The following is a 15,173-nucleotide window of genomic DNA, read 5'->3' as shown; positions in this document are numbered from 1 at the left end:
GCAGAAAAATAACTTTGTATTCCTTTCACTATAGAATCCCTTTAATTTTCTTTTTCACATTTCTTATTTGTTAAAATGTAAAACTTCACAAGAAATCACAGTGCTTCTTTAAGCCATTCACAAGCCTACAAGTAGTTCAGCATGTCCTTTTACTTTCTCTCAATATGTGTCTTTTTAAATGTTTATTCAGAGAAAATGACATATTTGGAATCCGTCAAAACTCTTCTCAAGACATAATTTGAGTTTTTTAAAAATAAAGCCCTTCTGAAAATGGGAGCAATCTCAGTAAGCTCGATTCCCTCAGTAAGTCCTCATTGTGTTCTGACAATTCATTTTAAATATGAATGCCATGAAAAACATCTATTAAAAATTGAGATTATTATAAAATGACCATAATAGCACAGTGTTCGTCATCATTCATAATGTGTGTATTAGCCTGCTGTGCCCCACTTTCTATCCCCACATCCGTGGAACCCCAGGTGCTACAGGGTTTAACACAGCACACTCATAGATGCTGAAGATACTTAGAATTTCACAATCAGCCTGGGCACTCATGTCAAACTTTTATAGAAACACCACATATCACCAAGACAACGTTTGGGCTGCAATATGGTCTTTGTCCAGACATTGTTTATTGATTGAACACGTGCAGTTCCTTCCTTCTTTGCGTTATTATGATGTTTTTTTGAACCATAACCTGATCACTGATATATGGGTGGTACAGTCTTGAGTGCACGTAACCCCCCCTACCCCTAAGTAAACTGAAACAATATCCAACTTTTAAGACACACTTTTAAATGCAGCTTTTAGATGGTCACTATCAGATCATCATCTCTTTGGTGTAATCATAAAAAAATATTATACAACAGACGATATGTATTAAATCACAACTGGTGAATATAAACCCACATCAACGAGCAATTAAATATTAGTATTTTAGTCAAATAAAAGTATTTCACTATGAATTTTCTAACTGCCATACTCTCATCTTGCTGCAATTATTATATTCTCTTCAACATACTGTGATCAAATAGTATAATCACCTTGAATATCTCTTTCAAGGCACATGTTTAATAATGTTTAAGGAATGTGCACTAAAATAGATTTTCAATATAATCAAGTGTATTGTATGGCTATTGTTTTGTTTATTTTTTTTATTATTGCTAGTTTGTCTTGTTACAATAGGCCTATCAGGAATGTATCACAATTATCGGCAAATTCAAGGAGAATTCAGAATCTTGTCTGATGATGAGTTGTTTTTTGTTGTTGTTTTTTTTCTGTCTGATCACAGCAAACACTTTAGGTAACATCAGGTTATGATTTGCTGCACACATACGGCAATTGTGGATTAATTTGACCCCAAATGACTTATGCTCCCAGCCACCCACTCACATAATGATGTTTAAAGAGAAAACGGTATGGGTCTGTATTAAACGCATACCACATCTCTCCAGTATAATGAGATACTAATTGTATGTGCTTTCCTGTAAGTACAATGTAGATTTATGCCAATCAGCCATGTGAAGGCTTTCCTTCTCAGTGAGCATTCAAATTACACTTGGAGATCTACAATTGCTATCTTATTTTACCTTTAATAGGATGCAAAGAGCACGCAAACATATTTTATGCACCATGTTTTTACATCCAGCTATTATTGATTGTAGTTTATTAATGCCAATATATTCTTCAATGCAGTGCAATGGGGGTTTAAGCGCAAGTTGATGGGCATAATTGAACAATACATCGTCTTACTCTGTAATATTGCATGATTTGTATTTTCTTTAACACAGTGAATTATAGGTGTGAAGAAAATTTTTGCAATAATGTCTAATCTCTGGAATTGTATTCCCTTTTTAAATCCTATTATTCAGTTTGCCGGGCTTGAGTCCGGATTTGCCTGCTTCTGCGGTAACAATGCAGATTACCGGAAACACGGGGAGACTCCAAGCACGGATTGCAACAGTGTATGTTTTGGGGATCACACACAGCCGTGTGGTGGAGATGGACGAATTATCCTGTTTGACTGTAAGTGTGCTCTCGTGTTGAGAAACCCAAATATGTCATGTGATTAATTTTTAATGAATCTATACAGAGAGATGTGATTGTTTAAGTCATGGTTTTAAGTAAGGTCTATTCCTATTAAATGTTGGGCTCTAACTGTGGGCAGCCCCTACTCTAGGAGCTTAGATTCAAGCATAGTTCTCATTTGTACCTATAGAAAGTAAAATGACTAAATGGATATAATCAGAAACCGATACCATGCATAATCATCTCAGGAGTAGATAATATATTGGTTTCAATCTAATGAAGAACTGTAGAGCTCATGATTTTCTGAAAACCTTAACTTAGTTGTTTGTTTAGGTTCATCAACTGTTGGAAACTTGCACTTTAACTAGTTCTGGGCAGAAGTTTAACTAAAATTCGCTAACATACATTGTACACTTTACAGCAGTTTTTCGCAATCTTTTAAAGGGAGGTTTCCTTGCAGGTCTAAAAAATATCCTAAGTACCCTTGCCTCAAGAAAGTACTTTTTATTGATTCAAATTCCAAATGAAACATGTAGGTACTGATATTTAAATCTTGAAGAATAAGGTAGTAAAGAATATTTGAAAACCAAATATGACATAATGTCAATATTTGTACGTACCTTTTTATGGATGGGGAGCTACTGATTGGCTTAGCGTGTCAGCTGACTGCTCTAAGCCAATCAATGGTGCCCCTGCCCGCTGGTACTCCGCGCTTCCTGTAACTCCAATGCAGAAGCTGGATGCCGCCTGGGGGATCTGGAGATCTGTGCTTGAGGCAACCTTTGGGGTTAAACCATTCGAGAACAGTTTAACTAAGAGTGCGCTCGGTGGGCTTCCTGGCACAATAACAACTTAATTTAGGTGAAGTTTTTATGGTGACTGGAGTGTCCCTTTAATAGGAATTTGTTTAGAAGCAACGAATCACCATCTGTACTATTCTACTGTTTAATTAAATGTTTGCTCTTAGGAAGCAACTCTTTTTGGACAATAAACAAACGAGGTATGACATTGCTGTTTAACTATGACAATGCTCTTGTAACGTAGAATTCAGTGATGTAGTTGCCACTCCAGGTGTTGATAGTGTGGTCTGCAGATCTGTCCTTTTCTTACTTACACCTTGTACCAGTAGCGAGCAGAGCATAGTGTGCTTTTGACTGTTCTCTTGTAACTTTGCAGTAGATGATTTCTCTATAAATATCAATATTTACTTTACTTACTTTTGAGTTCACAGTGCCTAAACTTGCAGTCTGTTTTGTCTCAGAGCTTCATAAAACGAATTTTGTTGTTTTTTGAAGAAATATTTCCTGTAGTCTATATATTTTAACAATCGCCGATATAGAAAGCTCATGGAATGATCATATTTAGCAAGGCATGGCGTGCATTGTAGTGAACCAGACATGAGATCAACATTTACAAAGCCGATCTTGTGTGCAAGACTGGAAATGGCCAGTACCTCTGAGACCCCATCTAACAATAGAGTGTGTCACCAGCCTGGCATCCAGATCAACAGCTGTCAGCAACAGGTCAACATTTTTGAGCTCACGTCATTTCATACCTCTGCCACTCTGAGATGTAAGATTACTGACGGAATATGATACGATCCCAGAGGCGTCTAGGAACAGTTCATCGGAATCACACTGGCAGATATAGAAAGTGTTATTTTTTATTTCACTTTTGGAATGCAAAGCATATAATCCCATAAGTGCCAATTTTATTCCACATTGTCCACTGTGTGTAGACTTTAGAAAGATGCCAAATCTGACTACGGGTTTTTAGAATACTGTTCTAGACATAGAGTGCAGACTGGGTGGCCTGAGTCAAACTTTATGAGCATATTTGTATATACTGTAGTTTTCAGACCACAAACATGGGTTGTGATCTCTGGAATAATTCTCTCTCTTATTGTCCCCTTCATACAATAGTTAAATAAACACTTAGCAATGTCAGAGGCTTATTAAGACAAGTAAAGTCATGCAGAAAACAAACAATCGTTTTTTTTTATTTGCTTTGCTTTTACTATAGTATCAATAGTGCATACAATCTATCCACCAAAAAAGTGAAATCCTCTCTTTTAAATGAAAAGTCCTGCTCATGTGGATGTTTTATGCATTCTACAATCCTCTATAGCCTTACTTTTTCCATAGAGAATGATATGACAGATACTTCCTATATTAACTGTGAACTCCAGGGATAAGACTTTATCTGGTGAGGTCCTGCACTAATCATATGATCGCCATGGGAATCGTAGTTATTTGATGGGTCACCACAACTATATGTAAAACCACTTATGATGACACTTCGAAAAGAATCACACACACACTCGGTCAGGGTTCTTCAATAAAATGAATTCCAAGTGTTAGGCTAAAGTAGTTAAACTGAAAATATAGTTAACGTGGAGATTTTTTCCAATTAATACATTGTGGTCATAAATTGGAAATTCACTTTGAATTCTCTGCAATTTACACTTTAGTGAATAACGATTTAATGTGTTGTATTGGAACTAAAAAATGTGTTCATTTTAGATCTGTGATTACAAGATTGTAATCATTGGATAAAATATTTTCAAAAACAGTGTGTAACATGGGAGCAGGTACAGAATTATTATTGAACTGATATTTAAATGAAACAAACAAAACCTGGTCCTGGAAAATATCTGCAAGAGAGAAGTGAGTACATGTCCGCTGGGTACTGAGTTAAAATAAGATCTATAGGTTACATTAGGAAAACTGCTAGGAAGTCTGGAAACCTGAAAATATTATAATATAGTAGCTTGTAAGTTGCCTGTACTTATGCATGCATTCTAAATTGCTCTTCTTGCAGTCCCATAATGCACTGCAGATGCCCACATTCAATGTGTTATCTGATTGCAAGACGATCATTGCAGGGTGTAGAGGTATCCTATTTTAATACAGTAGAACAGCAGATCATCAATTGTTCTTTAATAAGACATGACACATTTTTAACCAGATATTTAACCAGTGTGGGATCTGCCTTGTGAGGTCACCCTGCAGTCGGAGTTTATTGTTTGCCCCCTATTTTTTCTTCAATCTGAAATACATTGTAATTTACTGTGTTTTAAATGGCTCTTAAAGCTCAGTATTTGTACAAAGAGGGTTATTTGTAGCCCATGCATTTTTCTAGGTTACCATTAAAAAAAAAAAACAGAACAATATGTCCAATGCATCAGGATATTTAAAGAAATCTGCATATTTTGTAACATCAACTTTTAACAAGTTGAAAAGTTTGTCTGGATGAGGAAAACAGGCTTTAACTTGAAAATTGTTTTACAAGAAACGTTACTGTTCTGTTCTGTCACCAGACCTGTTAGAACAAGGGTTCTTAATCTGTGTGTTGGGACGCAAAGTTGTCCCCCTGCTATTTCAGTGGGTCAGGCCCCTAGGCAACACAAAATAATTGTTTAGTGTAGCACAATGCCTCCTCTGTGCATTGGAGACTCCATTAACACTGAAAAGTTTAATGAAGGCATTTTGCAGATTTCATTTGTTATATATTATATTATAACTTAGGAACGTGTCACTAAGTTTTTTAATGGAAGAATACGTCACCAAGCTGTTGTTAAATATGTAAGTTTGGTCCTTGTGTTGCACGCAGTTTCACTTACCTTGTATAAAGGGTTGTCTTTATATAGTGCACTCTCTTCGAACTGGCATTACTTTGATCTACGTTGTCATTTTACTTTGGAAGTATCTCATGTAGTTTCAGAAGAAGTGTTCTATTTCTGCATCCTGGCAATGATATTATAAATTGCAGCAATGTTCTACACTCCACTTTTTTAGTTTGTCATACTTCTTAACTCCTAGGAAAACCCCTAGGAAAATTTTGCTGGGATCCCATCCACAGATCGATCTATCTATCTGTCTGTCTGTCTATCATAATCAGCAGGCCCGGACTGGCCATCAGGCAATCCGGGCAAATGCCGGTGGCTGGCAAATGCAGGGCCGACACTCAGTGAGCTTGGCCCAAACACTTGACAACGTCCCTTGATGGGCCAGTAAGGAGATTCGAAATCCCCCTCACCGGCACATTGCACAGACAGGAAGAGCGGCGCAGGGAGCTGCTGATCTAATCTCCTGCTGGGGGCCATGTGCTCTTCTCCCGCCAGTTTCAGTTACTGAGAGTGTTGCAGTGGGTTGCCATGGCAATGCTCTCAGTAACGTCGGAGCTCCGGGGAGGAAGCTGCCAGAGAGGACACTCAGCCCAGTGCACCACCAGGATACTCCACCTCAGTTGACAAAAGGTTACACAAGGGAGGTGAGGAGTAAATGTAGTGATTTTTTAAATTATTATTTCATTGTACAAATATAATTTATGTAAATGTATAATATATATTTAATATCCCCAAAGACCCCTGAAGCCCCTATCCCCTTAAACAATACAACCGCAATCTTATACACACACAGAAAATAGCCCCTATATACACACACACACACACACACAAAACAACACCCTCTAGATACACTATCCCCCATAAACAAATGCACACACATGCTCTCTGTTTTGACAGCCTATAGACATACAGACAGATACACAATCTTTACAGCCTCTAGACACACACACTTTACAGCCACTGGAAACACACTACAATTCCTAACCACACATTGTACACCACAAATAGACTGCTTTGCACACACAACATCACAATCGCCTCTACGCCCACACGTAGTCACCAGCAAACACATTGCAATTGTGTGATTAGATTTGCTTGTGCTGTGTAAAACACGAGACATTGTTTCCATGCAAGAGCTCTTCAGCATGCGATGCCATGGAGGGACAGCAAACTAACATGTTCACAACCACTCTCTGTACCCACCCCTACTGGGCTGCTCTGCCTTTAAATTCCCGGGCCACATTTTTTCCCCAGTCCGGCCCTGCTTACCAGCCATAACATTAAAACCACTGACAGGTGAAGTGAATAACATTGATTATATTGTTAATCTCCATTACATAGTCACAACTCCAACCCTGACAGCATTATGTGACACAGTGTCTCCACTCAATAGGCTTTGTAACTTCCCCCCTGCTGATTGAATGATCAGTACCTTCATTACCCCTGGGTGGGTTTCTCACTGTGCTGGTTTAAACACGATATTAGCAATGCTTGTACATGTTAGTCATATGTCTTTCTAAATACTACAATCAAATTTTGTTGTATATATAAAGAGGAAATATTAACTATAGAGACACTCTCCAATGCATTGCTTTCTTGCCAGATTGACAAGGTTATGGAGGGCTGGAGCCTAGCATGAATTGTCAGGCGGCATTGTCCAAATGACACATGGGATTGTGGCAGAGATATGCCCTCATTTCTAGTAAACATTTACTACTGCTTGTTTCCAGTTTCTGAAAAGCCTGACCATGAGAACAATGTGGTGCAGTCTTGTTAGCCAGAGTGGGCAGATCGTTGTGTACTTAGAGGTCAGATTGTGAAAGAACATTTGAGGAATAAGACACAGCTGTGGTCACACACACCCTCAGTTTGCGGGAAGTCAAGTATGTGGCACTGAGTTTAGACGTGGGTTCGAAGCCTTGAAGGCAGAAGCATAGAAGCAGAACAGAACTTTGTTGTCTAGTGTTTAGTGGAGGTGGGGGAAGCACTGGAGTGTCTTCCGTTAGTGTGTGATTTATGCTGCTTTGCCAAGTATAATTTCCTCCTGACCGTACAGCGCTCTATTCACTATCATCACTACTGGAAGGAAAGTTGCAATCTACAAAGGTTGTCCATCACTCCCATGCTATAGGTACACTATTGCAACTAGAACACAAAATAGCGCACATTTACTAAAAAGAGAGACTTTTTTCGATAGACATAAAAAAATTACCCACCAAGTGAACTCTTTAAGATCTATTTATAATCTTGCACTGTCCATTGATAAACCAGCCAAATTTGCAGACATTTTTGGCTTTGTTTTAATGTAATTTATTATGTGCAGTATTGCTAAGAATAAATTATGCATTTTTCTAACTAGCTTCAATAAGCTAAATAGTATGATCCACTTGTCCCACATAATGTTTTACACATTCAGGCGTAGAACACATTTTAGAATTAGTTCACATCAATTGTTAAAAATGGAATCCACTAATTTGTGCACTGACTATGACAATCTATCATTTCAATCTATTTCCAATGCTTACATAGAACAAACACATATTGTGTCAGTGACACATTACTGTCAAATTTTGATGGTGAATATAAGTCTTGTCACTTGCTGTCTTTTACACACTCCATTTCAATAAGTTCTGGTTATATTTTTAGTAGGCTGCAAAGCCGGCAAAAATCTAGAAATGTAATAAATTCACTTCATTGAAAAAAAAAGTGTCTGAAACTAAGACCTTTTTCGAAAGCAAGCAAATCAGGCCTCAGTTTAATATTGTTGGATACACTTTTCAAATGATTTAATATTTTTGGATAAACTTTTAAATGTATTTAATTGTATGAAAATTATGTTAATTTTGTAATATTTTGATATATATTTAAATGTTTTTTTATATATGATATATTTTTTAATATTTTAATATGTTGAAAAAAAATAATTTGAAAGTTTATTCAAAAATATTGAATCAATTGGAAAGCTTATCCTTAATGTTTTACCTTTACAAGAAGAGCCCTCTGATCTATTTATTTCATTTAATGGTCCACTAATTAGCCTTTCTCTGTGTCCTCTCTTTCCATTTTTGGACAGTTTCCTGTCCTCAGTGTTCTCCATCATCTCACTAATACTTCTATGGATGTTCATATTTTTCACTGTGCCCATTCTCCATAATCGCTGCTAAAACTTCCCACGGCTTAGCCTTTTTGACATTGCCCTTACTCATCTTTCTAAACCCAAACTGTCATTACAGCAACAAAAATGATGGGGATTTAAATAGAAAAACAGTGGAGATTCAACAGGAAGAATGTAAATTTTAGACCAGAGGGTTATATTCTCTTAGATGAGTTAAGCCCATCACTTGATTGGCATTTTAACATATAAGTCAATTTGGGAACTGATGTTCTATTACCACATTTATGTTCATCTCCTGTTATAAAATACAAGAGAATTAAATGCTTCTATATAGGAGGCAGCTATCAAGGATCAGATTTGCAATTCCCTTGTCAATTCTCCTGATTCTCAGGCTTAGTGAATAGTGTGTTAATGGGAACATAATGTCACACTAAATCTTGACATCTTGCTTGAGATCCACATTTGTTGTTTCAGAGCTATCATTTTATACTTTCAATGACCTGCTAAAAAAAAAAGAGCAAGGAACCGAACCACAGTAGAACATGCTCTTCCCTTGGGTTTCTGCTCTGTCCACTGGCTTTAACTAGTTGATAACATATTCGGTATCTTTTTTTTAATTTTTTTATTCTTTTTATTTTGGGTGCACAGCGGTAAATACAGGCAATAGCAAATAAGTACCCCCCCAATACCCAGCATTGTAGACACAAAATTACCAGGTTATACCTTACAATGGGCATGCGGAATACATAACATACAGTGCACTTTTTCTCTCCCAGAACAACATGTTGTGTATCGGAGTGTTGTAGTAATCACAGAGGCTCTTAGTCATCTTATGCGTAAAGGACTCTTACCAAACTACACTTAGCTTGGGGGGACAATCTATGTAGGCCCGCTCCACCCGTTCCCGCTCATGTTGGTTACTGGTCGTGTTGCTTTGATCCCTCTATCCTATACTGTTAAATATTGTACAGGAACCTTCTGTGGTAGCGGGTGGATTTGGTGTCACCCATAGGCCTGGTCCTAAATGTCTCTGTAGTATATTGATCCTAATATATGATGATCCCCTAGGAATCCTTATGGATCTCCCCCTGATCACCTTATCTCAATTTTCACAGCTAACAACTGCCTATTAGCCTTCTTTTTTTTAGTGCGTTTACGTTGTACGGCTATGAAAGCTATCTGTGAACATATTCGCTTTCTATTCCACCACATTCTCGGTTATCTTGTACTGTTCTACTTTTATTCGTAACATGTAATTCTCCTTCACTTTTCGTCTCCCTGCTGTTTGCCTTATTACTCACTTTTTCTCTCAAATTTATTTATCGTCTTTGCCTTTTTGAAACTGCTTTCTCCTTTTTCTGTTTTTGTTGTTCTGCCATCTGTCACCCTTATGTGACTTTGCTTATAACATTGCGTGAGATAAACTGAACAAACCTTCTGAAAATCAATTTCTGATGGGATTGCTGCCAGATTCCATTCTTGTTTTATTACCCTTATTGAAGAAAAGTGGTTTATCAAACTACGTGGCACTAGAACTCAAAAATGCCCAGTCACATATCATTCAACTTGCCAAAATATTCAATATTTTATTTGCTTCTACCCCTGGTTCAAATTGTCTCCCAGTTTGTTGACAGCTGCAGAAAAAAGATTTGATGACTGAATGCCTGAACGAGCAATATCAAAAATCAGTTGTATATCGAATAGGCACATGTGCCAGTATCACCTGAATGAATCGCAGATTTAAAAAAACAAAACTGCTGAGTGTTGGATCCTTTTGGGTATATGGATACGGAATGAAATGTTTTGATCGTTTCATTAATCTTATTAGAGTTTCACAAAAACTGTGATGGTCTGTTTTGTCTGGTATTGTCTTGTATTGAAGAACTTGTAGCTATTATTGGCTCTTATCTTGTCTTATCTATCTATTGGTCTATCTATCTATCTATCGGTCTATCTATCTATTGGTCTATTTATCTATCTATCCATCTATCAGTCTATCTATCTATCTATCCATCTATCAGTCTATCTATCTATCTATCTATCTATCTATCTATCTATCTATCCATCTATCAGTCTATCTATCTATCTATCTATCTATCTATCTATCTATCTATCCATCTATTAGTCTATATGTCTATCTATCTGTCTGTCGGTCTATCAACCTATCGGTCTATCGATCTAGCTATCTATCTGTCTATCTATCTATTGGTCTATCTATCTATCCATCTATCAGTCTATCTATCTATCTATCCTTCTATCAGTCTATCTGTCTATCTATCTGTCTGTCGGTCTATCGACCTATCGGTCTATCGATCTAGCTATCTATCTGTCTATCTATCTAACGGTCTATCTATCTATCGGTCCATCTATCTATCTATCTATCTATCTATCTATCTATCGGCCTATCTGTCTATGTGGCTATCTGTCTATCGGCCTATTGATCTATCGGTCTATCTATCTAGCTATCTAGCTATCTTTATCTATAATGCTTTCTGTCTAAAACCATAAAAAGCTGTTTTAATGTATACCTCCAATGACAAAAGGCATAATTAAATGCATACATGCTTACAGTTTATTTTATTTTTACTATTTTTTGGGCAGTTGAGTGTCCCTTTAGGCAACATTCCTGCATTACCTGTAATTAATTCCTGACTTTAAATCTCGTTATATCCTCTGGAAGACCCAAAAGCTGAGACATGCTTAACTCACCACAAGCAAACATTCTTCTCTATGTTGGATCAATGTCTTGAGTTTAAGACGTAAGAAAACTTAGAAATTGCAACAAGCATGTCCAAAATATTAGTCAGATAATGCCTGGAGCTTCACGTGCCCAATGGTATAAGGAGCAAGATGCACTTACACGTCAGCTAAACGAGGATATATGGTTTATACCACCTGAGGGCATACATTTGTTTGCATATACCATGGGTTCTATTCATTATTTTGGAAAATCCACTTCTGATGAACATTTTTAGTATTAATCCCTTTACCTACCTGTGCATAAATAAGAAACTGGCAGTGTATAGCACTGAACTGTGGGTTTTTGGGAATTCACCATGGAATAGCAAGTTTATGGCTAGCTGAACTAGAATCACTCTCTGAGTCGGCCATGCTAACAGCTTCCTCATTTGACCTTAAATTGTATAAATTCACAGCAACTTCTAGTTTAGTGAATAACCAAGCAAGGTTAATAGAATAGGACATGTAGGTATCTGTTCTACCTGTACAGGAAGTGTGAAGAGCAAGCATTTTAAACTAAATCTCAGTCACTACTCTATACTTCATGTTCATTCTGTTTATATTTTTTATGAATTTAACATACTCTGCCTTATTTCTATCTCTTTACCTTCACTGGTTACTTTTTATATTATATTCCTGCATTGATTATATTTTGCCCTATAATTAAATGTTAAAGGAACACAAGCATGTACTCCTGACTCTATAGTATTAAACATACCATATAGCCACCCTGGTCCCCTTTACCCCCCTAAATATAGTAAAATCTTACCTTTATTACAGTTTGCTGCTGGCTCTGCCCCTGATCTGCCTCCTTGGCTGACATCATCAAAAGTGGTGTTCTCAGCCAATCACAATGCTTTTCCACAGGAAAGCACTGGATTGACTGAAATTGTCAAGGAGGCAGATAAGGAGCAGGTCCAGCAAAAGCCAAACACAGCCCTGGCCAATCAGCATCTCCTCATAGAGATGAATTGCATCAATGCATCTCTATGAGGAAAGTTCAGTGTCTCCATGCAGAGGGTGGAGACGCTGAATGTTCATTGCTGCCCATTCTGCAGCACTGTTCCAGGAAGCCATCTGAGGAGTGACCAGTAGAGTTATCCATAGGCTTTAATGTAAACACTGCATTTTCTCTGAAAAGAGAGAGTTTAATGCAAAAAGCCTGAAGGAAATCATTATATTTACCAGAACAACTACATTAAAAGCTGTAGTTGGTCTGGTGAATATAATGTCCCTTTAAGTGTAAAATATTTGTATTATAGCCAGATAATGTATATATGTGGTAATGATTGCTTGAAACTAATTGCAGCGGCCTTGCTTGTTTTATATATAGAATAAACCCAGTTCATTTAATGAATGCCTAGATAATTAAATGTTTTTCTTCAACATGTTTCATTGTATTCAAACATTGAACTGCAAATTCACCAAGGAAATGTAGATTGTAAGCCACACCCTCCAAATCACCAAATCAGCTATGCTTTAACCTCCGCTACTGTTGCCTTAAATTTTTTATTTTGTGATGAACTCCCAAGATCTAACATTTGCCAGCTTTTTCGTGTTTGTGCCAATAATTATATATAAGTCAAATAATAACGTACCATGTTGAGAATTGGATAAGGTTGTAAAAAGTAATAATCTCCTAGTTTGTACATGTAATCAAAATATTATCTAGCTTTCAGTATTTATCGCTAATTATATGATATAATGATGTGCATAGGGCTCCTTACTTATTTTGGGTGGGATAGAAATATGGGTAATTTCTTTGCTGGTATCATTATGTAATAATGTAATGTCACTTTGTGATCATTTCTTCTTAAATTGCATTTTGGTGATTTCAAGATTTTCATTTTATCATGTTCAATTCCTACTCGTTTTGTGTAGAATAAAGACAGAACATCGTTATACAGTTATATTAGAGGGAGCTCGATTGATCTTTATGAAATGTTTTCAGAGTTATTGATCAAAGTCTTTACTCGAATCATTTATATGCCATCATTAATCTTCCTTTTCGGCTGCAAATTGAGGGTATATCTAGGGAATTGTAGATTGCTGTAGTTGTTCTACAAGTTGAATTTTAAAGGAAGTTTTTATTAACACAATAAGGTTTTTACAGTTCTTGGCAGTTCCAGCAAATGATCATATAAAAAAAAAAAAAAAAGGCATCTATTTCAATAATCCAAATGTCAAGTCCAAGTTAACTCAAACCTTTCTCCATCATAAGAATAAAAGTAAGACATTGGCACAAATATTTGCTAAAGAAATCAAAGAATGATTTGTTCCCAATACCGTCTGTCTCTGAGTTATAGCAGTGAATCCAAATAGCATCACGACAACCTCTTATCTGCGCAATATTAAAAATGTCAGTTCATATTGAGCCTATCCAAAAGAGTTCATTGGAGGATAGAGGATCTAAAACAATTTCTGTAAGAGTTCCAGTCAATGGAAATATATTGACCAGCGATAGTGATTATTTATACAGGATACTCCAATTTCACATCACCCTCCGTCACACCAATAGCACTAGAGCATCAGCATGGTACCAACATAAGATCAATAGTTCAGTATGACTTCCTTATTTTATATTTTTGTTTCAAAGATTGCAGTTATTGAGTCATGTTTTGTAATTAACAAACATCTTAATAATAAGGTTTAGATTCCCCTCAAGTACCCTGCGGCTAAAGAAATGATTATTTTTCCCCTTTCCCCCTTTTTTTGGCAATGGTTAATGTCGGGTGTAGAAGATATTTAGGTGTACCCACTGGACGAGAAGAGTAGTGACACACCTCTACCCTTGTCGCCTTTTCTTGTAAGCCCATTTGTCCTCCAGCACATGAATGGTTCTGGGGGCTATGTCTAGCCCCTAGGCCTAAGGTGGTCATCTAAAGTCACTTTGTGGCTAATCCTGCTCTGGTTAGTGATTTGTGTGTTTGAGTGGTTGTGTCATGAGACATATGAATTGTTCCCCTTTGAGGGTGTCTCTTGGCAGCTGCCTCTCATTGCCCATGAAAAATACCACCATGGATTAATGAGTGCAATGGATTAATGAGAATTTACCATACACATTCTTGTTTTTCTTTAGTAAATAGTTATTTGTCTGTGCTTAGTTGGCAGGCTGCCATGCTCTCTGTCCCTCTCAAACATGCTTTTGTAAGTACGTTTCTGTAGTGTGACTGACAAGAATTTGATCAGCTGCCAATATTTCCTCAGCACCGCCCGTCACAAGCAGAACCACGCACTAATTTTACTGAAATGTAATATTAAATGGCAGATATCTCACAGTGGAAGAACTACTTATATATTCAATTCTTTTTATTAAGTTCTATAATAATAAAGGACAAAACTAAGAGGAGACAACAAAAAAGGTACAATACAGTAACCGAGAGAGGTATTACAAAAGAACAACCTACACAGCCGAGCACTACACTTAATGATACCCCATGGAGAGGGGTGACATTCACGAACAGACAAGAGGTTATGCAAGGGAACTCCTACCCCCCGCCCTTCTATTCTGTACCCCCTTCCCCTGCCCCCATGAAGTGAGCAATGTATACGTATCATGCGACGTACGAAATGTATATATATTTGTAGATACGAATGTAACCAATCAGAATTTTACATCCCTTTCCCGTTCTCTTCTGTACCCCATGAATACTTAAGAAAACA

At 37.0% G+C, this 15,173-nt stretch overlaps 1 protein-coding gene across 1 annotated transcript in view; it reads left to right on the top strand.

The window, feature by feature from the left end:
- The window catches only part of KREMEN1 (kringle containing transmembrane protein 1), a 155,096-nt gene that overhangs the window by 131,091 nt on the left and 8,832 nt on the right, over positions 1 to 15,173 (top strand). The window contains exon 5 of the mRNA XM_063454178.1: positions 1,872 to 2,025. Coding sequence (XP_063310248.1) covers positions 1,872 to 2,025 — 154 coding nt within the window. The remainder of the gene's footprint in view (positions 1 to 1,871; positions 2,026 to 15,173) is intronic.

Source organism: Pelobates fuscus, chromosome 5 (genome assembly GCF_036172605.1).
Source record: "Pelobates fuscus isolate aPelFus1 chromosome 5, aPelFus1.pri, whole genome shotgun sequence".
NCBI classification, from domain to species: Eukaryota; Metazoa; Chordata; class Amphibia; order Anura; family Pelobatidae; genus Pelobates; species Pelobates fuscus.
The sequence above is the reverse complement of the archived record's forward strand: the minus strand, read 5'-3'. Positions and strand labels throughout refer to the sequence as shown.